We start from the raw sequence: 15,400 nt of genomic DNA, 5'->3' as shown, positions 1-15,400 counted from the left end.
AATTTATCGCAATTTGTGAGATAAAAATAATTGAGTCCCCCACGCAAACAGTATGTTAGCATTCACCAGTTAAGGCATTCCGCGCGTATATCAAATCTGGTTTTATTAATCAGTCCACTTGCAAACTTTGCATGGTTAAGATTAGAAAAATTTTGGATAGTTATTCGCGTACGGTGTGGAAAAACAAAAATAGATGGAAACCGAATTCAAGGTTCCCAAAAAGCGAAATTTTCGTGAGAATGTAAACCCCTTTAGCGCCTTATTCTTTCTGTAAGTAAATTTTATTTGCTATCTATTGTGAGGTACCTACTTACATTTACGAAAATGAATTAGGTACCTAATCGTTTCGGTTTAACCGTACCTTTTATAAGGGGAATGAAAGGAAATTCTCTAATTTATGGCGGTCAAGGATTTTACTACAGCATGTTCTAGGCCTAATAAAGAAATCAAAAGTAGGCCGTTTATAATAATCGTTTAATGTTATTATGTGTATTATACAGTCGTTTAAAGTATAATTGACTTGTTAAGGCAAAAAACCTTTTGAATCTACTTACATCCCAATTTTGAAAGCAAGTTTGATAAGTAGCCTAAAGGTCTAATGTTAAACTTTGTGATAGGAAGTAGATCAATTTTGCCCTAGATTTTGCCACACCGTAGGAAGCTATGTCGTTTCTACTATTCCTAACAGGCTTTGCAAGTTGTATTGTTCAATTCGTTTGGAAACCAGTTTATGTTAACAAAAAACAAATTCCCACGTGTGACCGTTGAGTGAAAAATTCAATGTTGTGACGTAAATGAAAAGATTTGCATAGAAGACTTTTTTAAAACAAGGCGAGCTATTCCAATGCTCCAGTTTGTTCCCACATCTATCCATATGCATGGATTTATTTCCTAGCCTTATTTACATTTTCGATTTGCGTCACCTCAAGGTCTAGGATGAGCGCAGTTCGTTCCAATTACCTACGTACTGGAAAAGTGGATTATTTGAGAGAAAATTCGTTCAAAGCAACAAACTGAGAATCCGAAGTGTTAATATAATCATAATATTTTGATGTACTCACTTATGAATCGACGTAGTTTCGCAATCAAAAAACAAATTAATTGATAAATGAACTCGGATATATTTTTAATTTGTTATGCAAGGTTGCTCTAACTTTTATTTATTTATATTAAGTACAACAACTTTCTATACCGTGGGAAGAATCAACCCACACACGTGGAAAAGCTCCCTTGATGTCTTAAGTCTTACCGTTAGTTCACCACTTCTGCATTTGCTTTTTTTAGTTTACTGTACCCATTTTAGTCCACTATTTATCAATAGTCCAGTCAAATAAGGATGTGTAGCATGAGTGAGCAGAGATAGGTGCTTCAGATAATGGTTCAGAGTAGTAAACCTACTGAAACTCCCGACCTCTATGTAGCGAGCTGAGAGAAGGGGGTGGGGGGAAAGGTACAAGTTTTTAGTTTTTCACTTGTATATTGAAAAATGTTCTTCATATGGGAAAATGTTTCGATATTAACTAAAAGACCAAATTTTTTTCCAAAAAAGTGTTTACCTCGCGTTTGTCATCGAACATCCTTTTATATCGCGTAAATCTAAACCGTTCATCAGAGATAGAAACGCCATTTAAAGAAGTTGTGGAGAATTGAATTCCCTTGATGAATATAAATGTATTACATAAGCTAGTCAAGGAATAATATGCACTTCAACATGTAGAAATATGCGCATATATATGCACAAAAATAGTGATAATTATGCACCAAATATGCATCATGTTCTTTTAAAATGCACAATTTTTCCACAAATTTTGTATTTAAAACAACAGGTTGCAACAACTTCATAGTATAATTTTCAAAAAAAAAATGCACAAAATATAACTAAAAACTAATTAATTTCAACTTACACTACCCTTTGATAACAACGAGAAGGAAAATGCTACTAAGTAGGTACTGCTTTGTAAAACTCCAAAGAAAAACTAATAATTACGGCAGCGACTACAAATGCAGACGTAAAAACTGCAATCGTCGGAATTTATGACTCATTAAGATGCACAAAACCCGTGGCGTCGACTTATGAACAGGAAAGCGCAAAAGTTTCTTGCTTTGCAATTTTATAATAGGCCAGAGACAAAAATTCTACACGGGGATCAAAATGCTTGAATAATATGCTCTTGATAATATTTTATGCACAAGGGCACTGAAATATGCAAAATATGCAAATATTAATTGGGTTATTTGAACTCTATTCAAGTTGATCAGTCCAGATCCAAAAGCACACACATGGCATATTATTAATTTAAAACATGCATTTGCATAAAATCACTGCCTTGTACATAAGTATGCTTATTAATCTCCAACAAAATTTATGATCTGAAATTTTCAGAAAAATCTATTTTTGTCCAACTCCACATCTTTTGTGTCATATATGATGATGTATTAAGTTCCCAGCAAACAGCATTACTTACGGCGAGACATCCGCCCTCGCATCCGCCTTAGTCTAAAAAGCCGCGTTTATCTTCTAACCAAGGTACTTAAAGCTACCTGCACTCATCCGTTGCATAACGATGTTCCCGACTATTCTCAAACCACGGCTTCAACGCCCGTATTGATAAACACCTGCCTTCGTTATCTCCCTCATGGAGTTGTTAGTATAATAAAGCCAATTAAATTCTCCAATAAAACCTTTATAATACATCTGGCCAAATAAAAACTTTATTCCCGACTTAAATAATTTCTAGATTTGCAATAAACACAATAAACAAAAACTAACATTAAGGTGACAATTTAGCAAATATTCCAATTCTGTGTCTTTTTGAACGAAATTCGCCCCACGTCTTATCACTTAAATGAATTGAAATATTCGACATTCAGGATGTCCTCACTGTTATTTCCAATGCGTAAACTGTAAATTACGTTGGGAACACGTAAAATTTTCACTACAGTGTGGCTCGCTATCATCTTCGGCATTATTTAACCTCGACACTCCCATGTAGTTTACACAACAACATATTTCTTTAGAAACAAACTAAATAATGAATATGCTTATTAGTCAAGGCTAAATAGCTCTAAAATAATTTATTTTCAAAAAAATTAGTTACCGCCGGGCGAAACCGGGTTTTTTCAGGCAGGTGCAATGAAAATTGTAAGGAAAGGGGCATAAACTGGGGGAACAGTTTTAAGATATACCGTTTTTGACAGTAGGTAAATAGCTTTTTTTGCAACTAATAAAAAGTTTTTGAAATCTGTCTTCTCTCTCCTCTTTAATGTTGCTAAAATATTTTCTTTTGTTTCCCAGTGCCCAACTGCCTTAATTAAAACATCTTTATTATTTCTTTTTTCCGCATTTTTACCGCAATAAAAGCAATTCGAAGTAAAATCGAATTCTTTTGCTTCCTGAACAATTTTTTTTGTTCAGTAACTCCTGCCTGTTTTACAGCTGATGGGATTAAGCTGGGCCTGTTGATCGTTAATTTACAGGAATTATGAATCAAATCCACATAAAGTTTATTCCAGGTTTTACATCTCAAATCATTAGCTTTGGACGGTAAAACTAACGTTCTTATTGCAAATTTTCCAAGTTTATCAACAGGCCCAACGCAATTGCATCAGCTATAAAACATGCAGGAAGAATAGTCGCAGTGAACAAAAACAAATTGTTCAGGAATCAGGAAGCAAGACAATCCGATTTTATTTCGAATTGCTTTTATTGCAGTAAAAATGCAGAAAACAGAAATAATAAAGATGTTTTAACTAAAACAGTTGAGCATAAGATAACAAAAGAGAATATTTAAGCAAACATGAAAGCATTAGCATCCAACATGTTGATTTATGATGTCAATAACCGCGTATATCTTAAAACTGTTTGTCCCATAGAATTAAGTGGTTGGTAATTCTATGGTTTTTCCAGTGTTTGGTGATTTTCTCGAATTTTTGCTACAAGAATAATATTTTGTTATCTTTGTTTATTAAAATATTAGTCTTCCCGAAAATTTTGCTACCCCACGCACCTCTGTACGATGGAAAAAAATAGATTTTTCATCCCCTTGAAAAAGAGGTGTTTTTTTTCAGAAATCGTTTGTAAAAAAATATTATATAGCCTGGACTTTATTAATTAACTCAGAAATTCATGTCGGCCATGCGTTCATTGGACAAATACACGTCTAGTGCGACAAAGACACTCAATTTGCAACTTGTTACATAAAAGAATTAAATAGGCCATGCCGAAAATGAAACTGCGACCATAAAATTCCACGTATATTTTTGCCGGAATCTATAGGGAAGTAGGGATTTTTGTGAAATCAAATTATGGGTCGTTAGTGTGTCAAATGACACAATTGACAATTGCCATTAAAAATATATGTAATCAAAAACTTCGACATAAAATCGAGGAAGTAAAAGTAGCAAATAAGTTTAATTCGTGCCGCATATTCGTAAATAGCAGACGCGGTATCCATTCGGAAAACTCCCAAGCATTTCTGTACAAACGTAGAAACTATCAACTCCGCCGAATTAGGTTACGTATTTGTTCGAAAAAATGTAAAAAAAAAACTTTTCATGCAAAGAATCGAACCCGAGCTCTCCGGTTGCAAACCGAGAATTCTTGCCGTTAGCTAGACATTAGACGACGCCCACATTAACGGCGCACTCAACCAATTTACGGACATACACGTATTCTGTTTTTACCTCTCAAAAACGTGTCTCGGACACGTGTGGCGCCATTCGTATCGTAGCGTACATTGTGTCACAGTATGCGTTTACCCATTAATTACGACTCCCCACTGCGACAACTCCCCATAGGCCAGGAAACATAGGGTTTGTAGGCGAAATAATTATCGCAAAGCTGGAAATGGTTTTAATCTTTTTATTTTCATGTAAACAGAGTGTTTTAAAGTTTGCACCAATTTTCTACTTGTGCTGACGGAGGGGTGGCTCAAAGACCGCAAAATTTGTGGACTTTTTTCAGTTTTTCATGAATAACTCGTAAATGATACTTTTTTACGAAAAGTTTATTCTTCCACAAATTGAAGAAGCTAAAATTCTGGGTCGAATGAATACCCAAACTTGAAATTGCGTCAAATCTTTATGAATATATGAGCAATCAAAGAACGACGAGATCTTCTAATTCGTTATTATACTCGTATAGTCAGGTAGCATAATTTCGTCATCGCTTAAGTATGAGAGTCGTCATCAATTTCTTCTGGTGTATTCGTGCAGGACACTCCTCTGCAATTATAGCATATTGAGGAACATTTCATTCCTTGTTTTCTGCAACCACAAGCATTTCGGCACCCCTTCAAACATTTGCAGGCACTGTTATTAAGTAATTCCTGCTGGGCTAGTTCGGCTCTTGATGGCACTGGGAGTAGCCCATGCTTTGTAAGCTTCCAACCCCATTCAAGTGGGTTCGTGAAATGATTATTCCACATATTAATTTGAAGGAAGGCCCTCAGTACGTGCAGTTTAGCAGCTTCCTCAGTTGGAGGAAGAGTGGCTAAGTTGAAAGTATTCTGTACTAAGAACTTGATAAACAGTTTACAACCTGTCTTATTCAAAGAGGGAGATTGAAGGAGCGATCCCGAATACAATGCTCTAATTATTTTTACGCCGCCAGCACCGAGTCGCGTCGCGGTTGTTGAATATTTCAACAATTCTTTGTACCTCCGCATCTTTTTCGAGAAGCTTTACAAGCTTCATCTTCCCCTGTCTGAAAATATATTTTCTTTAACTTTTCTTGACATTTTGAAGTGTGTAGGGGAATTAAGGAATTAGAAAAATGGTTGTTTCTTGAACATGCATATCGTACATACCATTTTACTCAATTTTTAATATGTGCTCATTCGACGTACAATTCCATGTACTTTATTTTACGAAAGAATAAAATTTTCCTATAAATGCATCGTTTAAAAGTTATTAGCGAAAAACTGGAAAAAGTTGAAAAATTTCTAGATTTTTGCAACACCGCTCGTACAGCACAAGCAGAAAATTGGTGCAAACTTAAAAAAACTCTTTTTTCATCCAAATAAAGAGATTAAAACCATTTCCAGCTTTCCGAGAATTATTTCGCCTACGCCCCCTTTTTTGGTCTATGTTTCTTGGCCTACCACTGCGACAACTCGCCACTACGCCAACTCGCCAATGTTACAACTCGCTGATAACGTCATAATGACACGATTTCGGCTCAAATTTAATACAAAACTCGTCAGTAAAATGACGGAAATTAAAGTACTCGGTCCCTAGGGGGCCTCGTACTTTAAAATTTTCTCGCTAGTAATATGTCATTTTCTGGACTTTTATGTAAATAACTATTATTTGGTAGGTCTCTCAATTATGAGAATTATAGTTCACTTTGAATGAACGCAAAAGAGTAAGACGACCTATTCCTATGCAAGGAGCATAGCATGACAGGAAAGATAATTCCTTAAAAGTCTCATTCTTTTCTGATTTCTAATATTATTTACATTTCAGACACATGTTCCCAGTATTCCAACGGAATTGCAAAAAAGGCCTCAAAGAAACCGACCTGTGCGACGTACTGGACGAACAAAAAGCAATATTGTTGGGAGACAAACTAGAAAGCATTTGGAAAAAGGAGTTCAGTTCGGATAAGAAACTACACAAGTCACTATTTCGTATGTTCGGCTTTGAATTTGTAATATATGGAGTCTTGCAATTTGTCAATGAATTGACATTAGTGTAGGTATGGATCACAAGATTCATATAGTAACGATGGCTTTTAGGGCATTGCTACCGCTTGCAGTAGGAGAGTTCATTTCGTACTTTGAAGAAAAACCTACCGAAGGCAGTGAGGCAAACGCTTACACTTACGCGGCGCTAATTGTTTTCTGCATTTTGCTGAACGCCTTTGTAAATCATTCCACTGCAATGGGCTTGATGCACATATCAATGAAGATGGCCATCGCTTGCAGTTCATTCATATACCGCAAGTCGTTAACTTTAACTCATACACGTCTAGTACAAGTTACTTCCGGTCACATTCTCAATTTACTTTCAACGGATGTCAGTCATTTAGAATATGGACTGCTAGTTGTCCACTATATTTGGATTTCGCCAATTCAGGTAGTCGTAGGAATTTACTTGCTGTACCGCGTTATAGGCGTCGCGGCGTTCCTCGGAATAAGCCTTCACTTACTATACATTCCATTACAGAGTAACATTGTAAATGATAGAGTTGTTAATTTGTATAAAACTAATCTACTCTTGCAGTTTATTTCGGTAAGAAAAAGTCCGAGTATCGTTTGAGGGCGGCGAAACGGACAGATGAACGCGTTAACATCATGAATGAAATTCTGAATGGAATTAATGTAATTAAGATGTATGTGTGGGAGGGACCCTTCGCTAAACGAATTTCGCAAGCACGAAGGTGACTAACCTATCAATTGTGTCCGCATTACAAGTCATTAGGCCAAATTAATAATGTCTTGTGGTGTGGTCAACCATAGTAGGTAAGTAATCAATTCCTTTTGTAGGTCTGAGGTGAAGATCTTTCGCGCTTCGTATCACTTAGACGCAATCACACACGCCTTGGAAATAATTATGCCCGGATTTTCTATATATTTAAGTGTAATTGCATTTATTTATCTAGGAAATACTATAAAGGCGTCGACCGTTTACTCCGTAATCGCCATTTTTGACGCGTTACGACCCACATTAACCCTAATGTTTTCAGAGGGCATATCAGATCTTGCCAAAGTTCTCGTTACTATTAGTAGGATACAAACCTTTCTTAATTACGAGGGGACAAATAGTGCATTTACTGTCAATAGAGACACTACGGCGAGTAAGCCTGAAATAATTCTGCAAGATGTTAGTGCTAGCTGGCAATTGCATAGCTTCAACGATTTAGTGTTGGAACGCATAGATCTGAAGATTGATCATCCTCAGCTGGTAGTAATAATTGGTTCGGTTGGAAGTGGAAAAAGTAGTATATTCAGCATTTTACTCAACGAACTCCCGTTGGTCAGTGGATATGGTCAAATTAACGGAATAATATCGTACGCATCTCAAACGCCGTGGCTATTCGCTGCAAGCATTCGCCAAAACATTCTGTTCGGAAGTTCGTACGATGAAGAACGTTACAAGAAAGTAATAAAGATCTGCGCGCTCGACTCAGACTTTAACTCATTCCCTTGTGGTGACCGAACTGTAATTGGCGAACGAGGCACCACGTTAAGCGGAGGGCAAAATGCTAGAATCAATTTGGCGCGCTGCATTTACAAGGTTGCGGACATATACTTACTGGACGATCCCTTATCAGCCGTGGACGTTAATGTTGGTAGAAAGATTTTTCGGGATTGCATAAAAGAATTCCTTCGAGATAAGATATGCGTTCTAACAACCCACCAGGTTCAATACCTAAAAGATGCCGATGAGATAATGATTTTAGACGGCGGAAAGCTAGTGGGGAAGGGACGGTATGATGACTTGAACGGACTGAATTTTGATCAGTTCCTCCCAAAGTTACACGAAGACCAAAGGCATTCCGCGGCTCTGAGCGATTTCGAAGATTATTTCGAAACCAAAGAGTACTCGGGAAATCTTCACACTTTCAAAGAGACTATGCAAAAGGGTAGCATCAAGGCTAGTGTCTATCTTGGTTATTTTAGATATGGAGGAAACATATGCGTTATTGCATTACTGGTACTTTGCTTTGTCGGGTCACAAATTAGCGAAAGTGGTTACTATTTCTTTATATCATTTTGGTAACACTTCCACCGTCGCATAACAATGAATACACCTTTGCTTTAGGGTGGATGTGGAATACAACTCTACTAACGGAAGTGCCAACGTTACCATTTATCAAAACGGAATGAAACGCTTGGAGTTAATTTACATGTACACAGCGATCATCTTCACCATAGTGGCTTTGGCAGTAACCCAAGCAATCTTCTTTTACGCATTTTTTATGAGAGCATCAGTTAATCTTCACAACTCCATCTTTGAAAAAATTATAAGGGCAACCATGTCCTTTTTTAATGCAAACCCAACAGGCGTAATTTTGAATAGATTTTCTGATGATCTAGGAGAGGTCGATGAATATATACCAAATATTTTAGCAGACACCATACAGGTAAGTAATAATCGCTCCTGTGTTTGATCAATCTCACGCCGCTCTTTACAGATATCCCTTCAACTAGTTGGTGTAATTGTGGTCACAACAATCATAAATTACTGGTTCTTTTTACCATCAGTCGGGCTTCTCTTATTCTTTCTCCTGTTAAGAAGTGTATATATGAAGACCAGCCGAAGCGTAAAGCGCATTGAAGGAATAAGTAATACTTTCACGGTTTTTCAGTCAATAACGCCTATTTCCAGCCCGAAGTCCTATTTTATGTCACATGTCTACAACACTGCGGGGAATAACGACGATCCGAGCGTTTGGCGTCGAAAGCGTGCTGCGACAAGAGTTCCACACCTTCCAAGATTACCACACATCTGCTTGGTACTTATATATCTCATCCAATAAGGCGTTTACCTTCTGGCTGGACTTGATATGCGGAATCATCGCGTCCTTAATCATTCTCAGCTTATTTCTAAACAACAAGGGTAATCATTCTATCGCAAATTAAAAGGAACTGTACATGTGTGCCTCCAGATTATCGTGGAGGCGATGTTGGTCTGGTTATTAACGAATTCTTAAGTTTAATGGGCGTCTTGCAATGGGGCATGAATCAGTGGAGCGAGTTGGAGAACCACATGACCTCAGTGGAACGGATTCTCGAGTATAAAAAGGTCGAAACTGAGCCTAAGCGAAGAGTCCTCAAAGGTATAAGCGAAAAATGGCCCGATCGGGGGAGCATCACTTTCCAAAATGTATCAATGAAGTATAACAGCTTCGATGGGCCTATTATTAAAAATCTGAACGTGACGATTAAATCCAAAGAAAAAATCGGAGTAGTCGGGCGCACTGGTGCCGGTAAATCATCGACGATTGCGGCATTATTTCAGTTGTACCCTATCGAAGGTTCCATTTTAATTGACGATGTTGATATAACACAAGTGCCCTTAGAGAGGCTACGTAGTAAAGTTGCCATTATTCCACAGGAGCCTTTCCTGTTTTCTGGCAGTATAAGGTACAATTTAGATCCGTTTGAGGAGTACAACGATGATGTTTTGTGGGGCGCTTTAGAGAACGTTCAGTTGAAAGAGGATGCAATAAACTCTGCTTTTGGGTTGTATTATGATGTCATGGAATCGGGTGCCAATTTGAGCGTAGGTCAAAGGCAATTGCTCTGTTTGGCTCGAGCGATAATACGCCATAATAAGATTCTCATCCTTGACGAAGCCACTGCAAATGTAGATCCGCGAACGGATCACTTAATTCAAGAGATAATCAGGGAGAAGTTTGCAGATTGTACGGTGATTACGATAGCGCATAGATTGCAAACGATTATGGATTCGGATAAAGTAATCGTTATAGATTCTGGCGCGATTATCGAGTTTGACTATCCACACCTTTTGTTACAAAATAGCGGCAGTAAATTTTATGGTATGGTGCATGCTACAGGAAAGTCAACTGCTGAAAACCTCCACCGATTAGCAAAAGAAGTAAGTTGGTCCAAATAAAATTACTACACTAATATCAAATTTCAGAGTTATTGTAGGCGCATCCGATCATCAAGTCAGTACTTAAAAGTCAAGCCCTAAACCAACTTTAAGGATATGCGGGACATCTTTTTTACTAACAGGGTTATGTAAAATTTTGTTGGCCAGCCCTACCCTAAGTGTAGGCTTTGAATATAAACTAATTTTATTCAAAGGTGTAGGTATATCGGAAAAAGATATAATGCATAAACTTGTACGGCAAACAATTGTTGTATAATGTTAGCGATTGTTAATGAAGAAAGCAATAAAAACAACATTTGTATTTTCAACTTCGTATCGCAATTTTTTTTGTTAAAAAAACCGATGCAACTGAACGCCGAACGATCCTCGAGATCTTCACGCATCCATCATTTTTACAACACACCTTAAGGGGTTGATTCTGTCCCACCAACGTAGCTTGTAAAATAAATTGTTTGAATCGGCATTAATTTTACTTTTCCTCGAGGTACATTATACCATACGTACAAAATTACATTTCAATACCTTAACAAATAAAAACATTGGATTGCGCAAATACAAAAGTCGGAATCCGCATATTTTTTTGAATCTGCATAGTTGCTTGAGGAATATTTACTGATACAGAAAACCCGGCATTCATAGGTTCTTTGCAACAAAGAATTATACAAGATACCCTTTTTTGGAGGTTCGGGCAATTCTTGGGCTGTAAATTTTTAGCCCGTTAGTCTACGTAGCACCTACGTTTCGTATACCCTTAAGAACATGTGTACCAATTTTCAAAGCGATCAGACGTTTCTAAACAGAGTTATCGTGCGCACGGACAGACAGACGGACAACAGTACAAAATTATAAACGATCTCGAAGATCGTTAATAAGTGGGCACTGATATAGGTACCCAAAAATTCACCTTTCCTCCATAAAATCGAAAATACGCGACGTATTTCGACGAACTTTAAGATTAAAGGTTCTTTACGATCATTTGCCGCATCAATCGACCCAACATTCAATTTAAAATTATGGAAGGGTTAGCAACCCTGCTTAGCGGGGGAGGGATGTAATTTCTAAGTAAAAGATGTCCCCCTTCTAACCAGAATCGCCCTGTTTTTGCGTTTTTTGTTGTTATTTAGTCTGTTTCGTTTTCATTGTGCAACCCTGTATTAATTTCATTAACTCTTTAGCTACCGACCCATTATGGATACTGTAACAGGTTGGCGTTTTAGACTTTAAAATTTTGGTTAAATTTACAAATTGTTGGTATAGGAAATACCGCTTCATTATGAAAGAGAACAGAACTTGTACTGGAGAAATATAAGAGTCGAAATGTTACAGCGTTGCCGGCTCTAACAACCGTCGCGACAGAGCATGCGAGGGGTAATCTCCGCCACAACTTGTGTATAGAAAAACTGCGTGGACACATTGTTTGCGTTGGGTTCGTTTCGCATTTGGATTCGGCGAGATAGTTAAGTAAAAATCTGGTGGGAGAGATTGATTCTTACTGAAATCTTCGAAGAAAATCTATGCTGGTGGAGAGCTACTTTTTTCGATCGCATATTGATTTTTAGCCGAACCGTCGCGTCGGTCGCAAATTTACATGTTGTGTAAAAGAGACTCCTTTGAATTTTTGTATTGTACAAGAATAGGAGTCGGCTATTTTTGGGAATTTTGCATAAGGAATTTGAATTTGAAGTCGATATTATATTCATAACTAGGTCGACTTGCACTGATTTATCCCGTAAACAAATTTGTTGTTCTTTGCCAATCTTATGTGTGGGTTTTGAATTTTCGCATCCAAGAGGTGTGTAATAGTACATTGATCTACAAGGGTTAGTTTTCTAGTGAGTGTAAATGTTTGAATTCACGAGTGAGCGCAGTGGATCAAATTTGCACGAGCATAGAAATTCACTTTTCTTACGTGGAGATCATGCTATTTTTTCGTGTAAGTAGTTGACAAAAATAACTCTAATTATTGAAACGTTTTGTTTTGATGTCGAAGAATAATTTACTATAATATCAAAGTATGTTGAGCATTTGTTGACATGGTAACAAAACATACGAACAAGTAAATAATTTGTGAATAACGCTCATTTAAAATGAGTCAATCAAACGGGAATAATGAAGACATTTTACAATTGGTATTCAATCTCTGAAATATCGGGCCATTCTTGATGATCTTATGATTTACAATATAGTTATTTACATAATAAGTCATAAAAGTGGTCGTTTACATGACTCGGACGCTTATTGAAAAGTACGAGGACGCGCAGCGTCCGATTATCTCTTTAATGCCTCCAAGTCCGCAACATGTAGATAACTCTTCCAAATTAAATTATTCATATGTGTGAAATTTTGATAACTAATCACGCATGCTAAAATCACTTTATTTAATTGTTTCCATAGAGATTTCAATCAGTGTCATTTTTAATGCAGTTTGCAGTTTATGCTTTGTACTTTTCAACTATACAGTCTTTATAACTAGGTACAAAAGCAGGTATCTTCTATGATTTTTTCATTCCACCTCCTCGTTTCTCCTCGGAAATCTATCTGACGTTCTCGGTACGTTTCCAACATATTCATTAGGTAGTGGAGTCTATCTTTGATACCGCTTTGGAATGTTTTCATTTGCCCTCCTTACTGCTTCTTCAGTAGCTTGGGATTGCTCCTGTTGCATTTCTGCACCCCCTCCAAAATTGCTTTCTTGAATTTCCAAGCTTCCAAAAATGTTTTAACTTTCTTGCGAATCCATGGTGTCAGTTTGAGCCTGTGTAATTTCTGGTGTATTTTCTTTTTCTTGAATTACTTTTCGTATAGGCTTCTTGAAACCTGACCGTAATTCCATACAAGAAAAATGTTTAAAAAATATCAATCCTAACTTCCTGTAACTTTAAAAACTCTGGAATTTTTACTGTAACAATAACAATAGATTTCTTGTAATGAAATAATTAATACCACGGCTAACTCAGTTATAAGTAAACTCTTTATCTAGTTATATACTCGCTTCTTCATTATCTCGGTTCTCTTTCATTATGGAGCGGTACACGTATAAAATTTCCTATGGTGGCAAATTTGTAAACTCAAACCCAAAATTTTCTAAGCCTAAAGCGACCACCTATGTAGTATGTATTCGTATGTATTCTCATAGCTGCGAAGACCAGCTAACATGTCCCTAGCCAATTCAGGGTCTCACAGCTGTTCTTATAAACCCTGAGGTGCAGAGATTCTCTTATCCTACAACAAACTAATGCAGAACCCCTAAACATGGCAGGGGAAATAATGCCTCCTGGAGCCTCCAACTCGCCCAGTACTGGTGCCGATAAAGTTATTACCTTTAACGACCCGTGGTCTGAGTTCGATTTCTCCAAACTCTACTCCTGTATTGACAAGTGGCAATCGACCTTTCACCAAAGAAGCCCGGAATCAGAAGTTGACCAAGTGTCGACCACGTACGCCTCAGGAGTCCAACGCAAGGGAGAATGAAATAAAGCATTCCTGTTTCTCATTTATTTATTTACTTATTTATTTATTGATTTATTAATTAATTAATTTATTTATTTATTTATTTATTGTTCCTCTCTTGCTCTGGGCCCTCAACAGGCGTTCACCCCGTTACAGAGTAACACGAATAACGCTTTTTAGCGGTGAAAGCAGTGGTAGATCAAAACCACAGGATTGTTTTATATACGGCAAGTAACAATGGCCATTACTGATTTACACAAAAACACCAAATCCCAATCCCAACAATTACTATATGTTAATGGATGATCAAACGTCTACGGTTGTGACTCGTGGTGAGTCGATTTGTTAATGGTCTTTAAAAAGAATGCGTACCTATAGGAGCTTGTACATGTACTATGGTGGAAACTTACCATTAAAATTTCTTCATTGCCATTTCAGGTATCCCTAAATGATTGTTGTCCAAAAACAGAACTTGTGTACTTGGTCAAGATTCAGGTCTTTTACGGGGTTTTGTTAATTAAATTTATGCAACAAAAAGTAATACTTACTAGAATTGGGTGGAAACTTACGTAGATTGTGAATTCATAGTAGGTAGGTAATCAATAAGAACAACGCATAATTAAACATTAACGTATGATGTGGAAATCCCAAGTCGTGGTTATAAGATCTCTTGCAATTACTTTAATGGAGGTAAGATTAGAAAAGTTAATTAAACCCAGAATTATGTGTTCAGTTATCAGCTAGAATTCGAAATGGAGAGAGTAGTGGCGTTAAATATTAATATATGAACTTGAGTTCTCTCGAAGTTTGGACTTACATTGAATAAATTGCGTTCAATAGATCGCACATTAATATCTACGCAGACCGTCCCCGTTCTTGTTAAATAGATTGAAAAGCAAATATAGATAATGCTTCATGACCCTGTGTGCTGTTAGTAGATGCTCAATTAATATCGAAAACAAGTTGGTCCCCAGTTCATTGTATCTATCAGCGGTGAAATTGTGCCATTTCGAAAACAATTCCGATTTAAATTGAGGGTGAGTTTATTATAAGCTTCCTTTTTTTTAAATTATAAATTACGGTCCTTTTAAAATTTTAAGATTCAAATATGCGGCATATTTTTGAACTATTCTCTATATGAGTTACCTACCGGATTTGGTAATTTTTGCGAAATTTGTAAAGGTTGTCCTCATTTTGTATCAGATATGGTTACTTGTAGGTGAACATAAGTGCCAAATTCAGGTTATTTGCAAACACGTTTTAAATATATGATATTTCTTAATTCATATAATCTCTACACATTCCTCAGCTTTAGCACAATTTCCTAAAATTATGTTCATAACATATAAGTCGGTGTTTCATACTA

The 15,400-nt window shown here is 36.8% G+C and overlaps 2 protein-coding genes across 3 annotated transcripts in view; both read left to right on the top strand.

Moving 5' to 3' along the window:
* The first annotated feature begins 74 nt into the window (after window positions 1-74).
* LOC116171243 (probable multidrug resistance-associated protein lethal(2)03659) lies at window positions 75-10,973 on the top strand. Of its 2 annotated transcripts, XM_031487954.1 has the most exons (10): window positions 75-270; window positions 6,466-6,693; window positions 6,738-7,168; window positions 7,225-7,381; window positions 7,488-8,720; window positions 8,767-9,088; window positions 9,140-9,290; window positions 9,334-9,564; window positions 9,614-10,566; window positions 10,612-10,973. In XM_031487954.1, exons 1-10 carry the CDS (start codon window positions 194-196, stop codon window positions 10,663-10,665), a joined length of 3,837 nt encoding a protein of 1,278 aa, XP_031343814.1. In that variant the 5' UTR covers window positions 75-193; the 3' UTR covers window positions 10,666-10,973. The 2 variants fall into 2 exon arrangements, with proteins under 2 accessions (XP_031343814.1, XP_031343815.1); XM_031487955.1 differs by lacking the exon at window positions 75-270 and having other exon boundaries at window positions 6,556-6,691; window positions 10,612-10,972.
* A 3,697-nt stretch (window positions 10,974-14,670) lies between these two features.
* LOC116170774 overlaps window positions 14,671-15,400 on the top strand; it is a 2,252-nt gene continuing 1,522 nt past the window's right edge. The window contains exon 1 of the mRNA XM_031487276.1: window positions 14,671-14,724. Within this exon, the coding sequence (XP_031343136.1) occupies window positions 14,671-14,724 (54 nt within the window). The remainder of the gene's footprint in view (window positions 14,725-15,400) is intronic.

Source organism: Photinus pyralis, unplaced genomic scaffold (assembly GCF_008802855.1).
Source record: "Photinus pyralis isolate 1611_PpyrPB1 unplaced genomic scaffold, Ppyr1.3 Ppyr1.4_LG5, whole genome shotgun sequence".
Taxonomy (NCBI): Eukaryota; Metazoa; Arthropoda; class Insecta; order Coleoptera; family Lampyridae; genus Photinus; species Photinus pyralis.
Note: the sequence above shows the minus strand (reverse complement) of the source record. Positions and strands in the feature narration are given on the sequence as shown.